General features: G+C 33.1%; 1 protein-coding gene across 1 annotated transcript; it reads right to left on the reverse strand.

The window, feature by feature from the left end:
- Positions 1-5,986: 5,986 nt before the first annotated feature.
- On the reverse strand, positions 5,987-7,572 carry LOC18444384 (E3 ubiquitin-protein ligase PUB23). The gene has a single exon (XM_006854557.2). It carries the CDS (start codon positions 7,442-7,444, stop codon positions 6,242-6,244), a length of 1,203 nt encoding a protein of 400 aa, XP_006854619.1. The 5' UTR covers positions 7,445-7,572; the 3' UTR covers positions 5,987-6,241.
- Positions 7,573-8,388: the final 816 nt, after the last annotated feature.

Consider the following 8,388-nt stretch of genomic DNA (forward strand, 5'->3'; position numbering starts at 1 on the left):
TTCTCCCTCTAAAAAGCCTTCCTTTTTTAATGATAAGCATTAAATTATAAGAGAAGAAAATATTGTACATTTAAAGGCCCCACGACACAAACGTACCAACAACACATGATCTTATTTATATATTTTGCTTGATGGGCATAAAGAACCATATGTTTACCCTACCTTTCGTGTAAGGTTCTTTGAAAACACAATGCACGTGTACCATGGTTCTTGCTACTTATTTTGGTTAGCTTCTACTTATTTGAGAATGAGCATGTTGTATATTTGACAATGCATGTGTACCATGGTTCTTGTGCTTATTATGCATGGGAAGTGGCTTTGGTTGAAGAAGAGAGAAATATCCTATGTTTGATTTGTACCTTGTTTTAGACATTGGTATAGACATCCAATGGTTGGGCGCTTGTTTGTGAAAGTTGCTGTATGGACTAACATATGCAGAATGCAATGGAGAATTTTATATTTTGTATATAATTAATGCTCACAATGAACTAAGCCCATCCCATATTTTCTCCCAATTTCCATTCTTTTCAATATGATTTGTTGCCTATTGGAGTTTGGCAATGAGTTTTAGGGGCATGCAGAGACTTGAGTTCATTATTAATAATTCAACCTATAAAAATATTGAAAAATATGATCGAAACCATCTAATTTATTTGGTATGTTATTTATAACCTATTCTCAAATTTTTTTTTTTACTGGCCATGTATTACTAGGGAATCATCAACTTATAGAATGAATGGCTAAACTACATTAATAACAAACAACCAAAACCTGGTTTTCATCTTCATGGTGCCAAACAAGATATTTTTTTATAAACTGAGTTCTTTCAGCTAGCCTAACATCATTGTTTTCAAAATTAGCTTTTGCACATACTAGCCTAGGATTTGTGCATCCAAGGACCTAAACGACTCATAAGAAAACAAGGAAATAATGAATGTCAATCCTTTTTCCTAGGATAACATAGCGGTACAATCTTCTTTCATAGTGGTTTGCTCTTGTTTCCGGATTTGTCTATGGGAAGCCGATGACATATGTGTCTCATAAAGAAAGGTGTGGTTTGCATAATTAAGCAATCAAAGTAAGGTGCATATCCAAAATTTGTCATCGGAGGCAATTTTGGTGTTGAAAATTATTATAACTGTTAGAGAATCTATTTTTACGTCTACTTATAAAATTGCAAACTTCAAAAATGGTTCAAATCAAACATATCTATAAATGCATGAAAATCTTAAAAGGAAAATGTTTCTATACTTCCCCTATAGTATAGAAGGTTTATGCTTACCTTAACATCTAGCCGTCCAATTTTGATCAAGAGAGCCAATCACCGTTTGATCTTAGATCCGATGTCTCAAAGTATTTTATTTTTAGTTTTTTTTATAAACAATGTATGAATATGAAATTTGGTAGGTGTCATCTTCTCATTGGGGAGCACCTATAAAAACTATTAAAAATAATGTTTCGATAAAATATAATGATCAAAATACCCCTTGAATTTTTTAGAGGTATTTTGATCATTTTATTTTATTGAAAATATTTTTTTTATATTTTTTGCTAGTGCGACTTTAATAGAGGATTGGACGTCCTAAATTTGGTGTCAAACTAGATTAAAGAATAGACAATTAAAAATAAAATAGTGTAGACACGTGACATTGTGATTGGGGCAATCTTAGCCCTCCATTCAGAATGGACAGTTGGATAAGGGAATTATATAAATTTTATGCTGTAGGGGAAGCATAAAAAGCTTGCCCATCTTAAAAATGGACAGTCTAGATAATGTGTTGTAAGATATATCATTTTTAAGACTTGAAATCTCTCTTTTTCTCCAAATCTATACATCTCGACATCGAGACAATCAATTTGATGTTTTTCCAACATCAAAACAACGTTTTTTAGAGCATTTTACAGGTGCACCATAATTCTATTTTTTGTGGTGTCAACCTTATAAAACATTTCCCCATAGATAACAAATAGAAAAATTAACAACTTGAGAAAAACTAAATGAACATAGCTCGTGAAAAGGAACTTTGAGAAAAACTTTCATGGAGAAATGAGTTCTTCATAGGTATTTCTCCTTCGACTATATATATATATATATATATGGGTGCGGTTGCTATAAGGTTGCAACCTTAAACAATCTAATTAAGGCGCGCCTTAAAATGATTCGCGAAATATAAAACATAATATAAATTGACAACAATACCTTTGAAAATTTTTAGGGGTATTTTGGTCAATTTATCTTTTACAAATTATTTTTTTTATAATTTTATTAGATGGGTCTCGCTAAGATCAATACACACTCTAAATTTCAGATCATTCTGATTAGTAAAACAAAAATGAAAATTGAAACAGTACCGGACAACTGATCATGCAATGATGTTTGGATGGTAATGAGGGTAGGCGAAATCACTGTTTATTTTCACCTCTTGGAGTTTTTTTGTATAGATATGTATATATATGATGCGGTTTCCATAAGGTTGCAACCTTAAACAATCCATTTAAGGTGCAGCTTCAAATTTTATCATAACATATAATTTTGAGGTAAAATATCCTTGATATTAACTCAAAATCTACTTTCATATCTAATTATAAAATTTTAATCTCTAAAAATGACTAAAACCAAGTAGATCTATAAATATATGAAAATCTTGAAAATGGACAGTCTAGATAATGTTTTGTAAGATGCACCATTTTTGAGACTCAAAATCCTTATTTTTTTTTTCATATTCATTCATGTCAATGTCGAGATGATCAATTAGAGGGTTTTTCAATATTAAAACAACCTTTTCCGATGGATTTTTTAGGTGCATTCATAGTTCTACATTTTAAGGTTGCAACCTTATATAAACTTTTTTACAAATTGAAATTATCTAAAATTTGGAGGGTGTATTCATAAAAGATAGGAAAATCTACGAAAATTATCAAAAATATATTTTATATGAAATAAATTGACCAAAATACCATCGAAACGTTTCAGGGGTATTTTGGTCAATTTGGTTTTTACGAATTATTTTTTTTATATTTTTATTAGGTGCTCCTCAATAAGATGTAAACACATTCCAAATTCCAGATCATTCCAATTTGTAGAAAAAAAATAAAAAAAATTCAAACACTCTCGGACAACCATGACGTCAGATCGGCCCAGATTCGATTTGGGCCATTGGGCGTTTACTATAGCGGTAGGCACATAGGCGTATAGGAACTTTTTCTATATATATATAGAGTAATGATTTTATGAGACCCTCCCACACCCATGTGTGTAGGACCCCATAGGATCACCATTAAATTTGGCACAGATCTCTAAAAAAGTCAAGTCCCACACCCATGTGATAACTTTTCTAGAGATCTGTGTCAACTTTAATGGTGATCCTTTAGAGTTCTACACACATGGGTGTGGGAGGATCTCATAAGATTATTACTCATATATATATATATATATAGAGAGAGAGAGGGTGTGGTTTCTATAAGGTTGCAACCTTAAACAATCCAATTAAGGTGCAGCTTAAAATTGTATCATAACATGTACTATTGTTGTAAAAAATTTTTAGTATTATCTTAAAATCTATTTTCATACACCTAATTATAAAATTTTAAATTCCAAAATTGGTTAAAATCAAGTAGATTTATAAATATATGAAAATCTTGAAAATGAACGGTCTAGATAATGTGTTGCAAGATGCACTATTTCTGAGATTCAAAGACTTCTTTTTTTTCATATGCATAGATCTTGATGTCAAGATGATTGATTAGAGGGCTTTTTCTACATTAAAACAACATTTCCAATAGATTTTTGAGGTGCGTCTATGATTCTACATGTTCAGGTTGCAACCTTATATAAACTTTTTCCATATATATATATATATATATATATATATATATATATATATATATATAAGCAATGATCCAATGCAACGGTTGTATTATAGTATAATGCAACGACACATCTAGAAAACCATGTTTGTGGTATTTATATGACCCCAAATTTTGTACACACACTCTCTTCATCTCAATAATCAATCCCCCCAAAAATAAAAGTTCAATTTGAACCCTAGATATGGTCAAAATGAGTCCTCTCCAAAAACGAATCTAAACCATTCATTTTGTGAATTCCAAGATCTTAGCCTTTATAAACTCAAAATCATTTTTTCTTTTCTAACATTGTTCATCTAATGATAATAAAGCTATCCAAAATAATTGGAAATTAAAAATTCCTTCTAATGCTTAGATCAAAGCATCACACCAAAATGAACGGCCTATGTTAATTGGGCTAAAAAAATACTTTCTAGGTTGTGTTTTCAATTTTTTCTTTCTTTGTGATTGTTCATTAGAATGAAAAGAGTGTATATTTCAAAATTCGGATCAAACAAATAGCCATAAGATGGTTTTTTAAGGTTCATATTACTATATAGGGCAATGATTTCATACAACTGTTTTATAGTAATATGATGTAACAACCTTAAAAAATCATCGTATGGCCATTTTTTTTATCCAAATTTTGAAATATATACTCTTTTAATTCTAATGAATAATCACAAAAAAATAAAAAATTAAAAAACAACCTAGAAAGTATTTTTTTTAGCCCAATTAATATAGACCATTCATTTTGGTGATATGCTTAGATCTAGGCCTTAGAAGGATTTTTTCATTTCCAATTTTTTTGGATGTCTTTGTTATCATTAGATGAATAATTTTAAAAAACAAAAAAAATGATTATGAGTTTATAAATGCTAAGATTTTGAAATTCACAAAAATAGTGGTCTAGATTCGATTTCGGAGGGCACTCATTTTGACCATATCTAGGGTTCAAATTGAATTTTTTTTTTTTAGAGGCATTAATTATTGAGATGAAGAGAGTGTGTATGCAAAATTTGAGGTCATACAAATAACACAAACATGGTTTTCTGGAAGTGTCATTGCATTGTACTATGATACAACCGTTGCATTGGATCATTGCTCATATATATATATATATATATATATATATATATATATATATATATATATATATATATATATGGGTGTGGTTTGTATAGAGCCTACGCTCTAAACAATCAAATTAGAGCCTACCTTCAAATACTGTCGAGAAATGTGGTTTCAATACTAGAAATCTTTGTGATAGCCTTAAAATATATTTTTATATTTATTTATAAAATTTAAAGTTTCAAAAACAGTGTAGATTGACATATCTATAAAAACTTTAAAGCCTTAAAGATTGACGACCCAAAAATGTGTTACAAAATATACTATTTTCAAAACTTGAAATCCATTTTTTTCTCAGAAATGGACGGCTGGATGGTAGGGGGAGGCTCAAATTTTATTGTTTAGAGCTTAAGAATAATAAATTGAATCATCTTAATGGATAGAGCTTAAGAAAAAGAGTTCTATTAGCATTAGAACAAGGGCAAGCTTTCTATGCTCCCCCTACAGCATAGAGGTTCTATCCTCCCCCTACCATCCAGCCGTCCATTTTTTCTCAAGAGAACCACTCACCGTTTGATCTTAGATCCGATGTCTCAAAGTATTTTATTTTTAATTTTTTTTATACAAATTGTATGAATATAAAATTTGTTACGTGCCATCTTCTCATTGGGTAACACCTATAAAAAAATATTAAAAATAATTTTTTCTATAAAATATAATGACCAAAATACCTTTGAACTTTTAGGGGAATTTGGTCATTTTATTTTATTGAAAGTATTTTTCTAATATTTTTTTCGCTAGTGCAAGTTTAATAGAGGAATGGATGTCCAAAATTTGGTGTCAAAAAAGTTTATAGAAAAAAAATTAAAAATAAAATAGTGTAGAGACGTGACATTGTGATTGGGGCAATCTTAGCCGTCCATTCAGAATGGACGGTTGGATAAGAGGGAAGATAAAACATCTATGCTATAGGGGAAGTATAGAAAGCTTTCCCTTAGAACAAACCTGAAAAATGTTGAGAACATGGAAGAGGTTGGAATTGACTTTTCGTCAATCATATACCTCAAAGTTAAGAATGACCCGTAATCATACATCTATAGGAAAAGTTTACAAAGAAACTATTTACTCGGGAGTTCACAATTACTCTTGTCCATCAGATTTTAAATTGGTGATTGTGAGTGTGTCATTCAGTCGCCTCAAAGTTTAAAATAAACACTTTGGAATATTGTGACACAGCCCAAGCCATCCAACTCGACATTTGACGGCCATGAGAAATTCTGACCTCCTTGTAACAAAGTAAATGGTCTCATACAATCCCATATCTTTAAGGGTATCTAGAAAGCAAATGCCCTGGAACACAAGATGAGTACTTCCACTCCCTGGACTTCAACACAAGTACCTTTCTAGCTCTCCTCTTTGCTTTACTATCACCCTCAAAATTCACCACTATGCAAAGCTTAGCAACTGCCCCTACTTGCAACATCTCCCTGCTAACCTCCTCACAATCACAATATTTACATATGGACCACAATATATTCACGGCATGCTCATCTGCCACCGGTGAAACCCTTAAAATTTTCTTCGAAACCACTGCCAAGCCGGCCCTGTGTTTAAGCAACTCGGAGCGACCCTCAGAAATCCCACACAGCAAATCTAACACCCCAAGTAACAACTCACAACTCTTCTCCTCCAAAGTCTCTATCAAGAACTCAACAAGAGCAGGGACCAAGCCAGCTTTGCATGCCTTGACTCCATTCCTGCCCCACGTACAAACCTCCATTAGTGCATGCAATACAGCCTTGGTTCCAAGGTTGGACATTCGATTAACCAAGACATGGACCATGCCACGGAAGAGTTCATCCTTCAATCCCATGAGAACACCCACTTCAACCATCTTGAAGATAGTCCTTGAAATCAAGGACGCACAAAGTTTTGATTGATTACTTCCATTATGGAAGACCCATGCCAAGGATTCAATGAGTCCATCATAACCATTTGCTGTGAAGTGCTTAACTTCATCTTCAGTTATTTGGAGAAGGTGAAGTATGCATAGAGCTTCTTCAAGAACCATTGAATTATGGACCTCTCGTGCCTGTTTGTCCAGGACGAGGCCAACCATGGTTTTAACTGCACCAGCTGCCTCTAGGCGTCGGCGCATTATCTCGCTATCCATAGCAAGAACCTTCAATTTTGATAATGGTTCTATCTTGAACCCTCGTGACACTGACAAGAGATGGAGTATTTCTTCATTGGGGATTGGTGGGCGAGGAGAGGGAACGCATTCCACACCGTTAGATGCATGGATGATGCACCAAGATTTGATTAGGCAGCGCAGCGTGTGGTTTGGAGTGAGGTCTGGATCCATGGCAAGGTTTGTCATAGGACATGTTTTCTTCTTGTAAATGTAAATCCATTTCTCCATGTTCTCCCTATCATAGGTTATTCCAGTGGATACAATCACTGGATCTCTCATAATTTGGAGAGAAATCGGGCAGAGGAAGTATGAAGGGATCTCCACTCTATCCATGAACAAAAAAACACTAGTTTGCTTGAAGATGGGTTTTGTGTGTAGGAGGCTATAAAATGGAAAACATTATGTGATTGGGTGCAAGTTGATGACAAGAGTGGTTGATTTCTTCAAGATTGTGAGACTGGTCTTTGGGTGCATGTAAATTCCTGTACTTGACTTGATCCAGCTACAAACGGTGGCTGGACTTCTCATTTAATTAGATGAATGGACCTTTTATTTGACAAATCCTCTTTTAGATTTTGTGAACTCAATATAATTAGCAGTCATGGAATGGAGTTACTTTCAAATTATTTGACTAACTTTGGGTACTTGCCATTTGAAGTTAGTTTATTTATCAAATTTGAATGGTGCTAACTTTGAATGGCTCTCATTCTCTACTTTGAAACATTAAGCGAATTGAGAAGGTTCCCCATGTCATTGGTTCAAAAGCGCATTTACAATTGTGGGTAAGCCGATTGTGTTGATTAGGATTTGTTTTTAATATCGAAACAGTTGGTGAACTACTAATGTTTTTTATGGAAAAAAGAATTCTTCATTTTTTTTTTGTTTTTTTTTGTTTTTTGACAAGAGTACTGAAATTGTATTTCTTAATAGAAATTTACGTCAGACTTATACAAATAAAGCATCATAAACTTAGGGGATTGAAACAAAACTCCCCTCTTTGCAAGAGAACCAACAACTTCATTAGCCTCTCATAAACATGAGGCACACAATTGATTCCCAATCTCGATCACAGCCATCCATAGGGTTCCCAATTGCCACGGGGGTCTAGAGACATTTTTATACCCAGTGATTTAAAAATCGGTAAACCCATCCGGAATCAAGCGATCCGGATCGGAAATTGCTATGACTGTCCAGGATCCTGTAAGAAATCGGGATTCGGTCGATTTATAATGGTAGACTCGCCGATTTTTTCGTGGAACTGCCGATTCTTCAGTGAA

This window comes from Amborella trichopoda, chromosome 11 (genome assembly GCF_054954075.1).
Source record: "Amborella trichopoda isolate Santa Cruz 75 chromosome 11, AtrichopodaSantaCruz75HAP2 v2.0, whole genome shotgun sequence".
Classification (NCBI taxonomy): Eukaryota; Viridiplantae; Streptophyta; class Magnoliopsida; order Amborellales; family Amborellaceae; genus Amborella; species Amborella trichopoda.

Excerpts from the sequence above, each read along its gene's own strand:
- LOC18444384 (XM_006854557.2), bottom strand. The coding sequence starts at position 7,444 with ATGGATAGAGTGGAGATCCCTTCATACTTCCTCTGCCCGATTTCTCTC.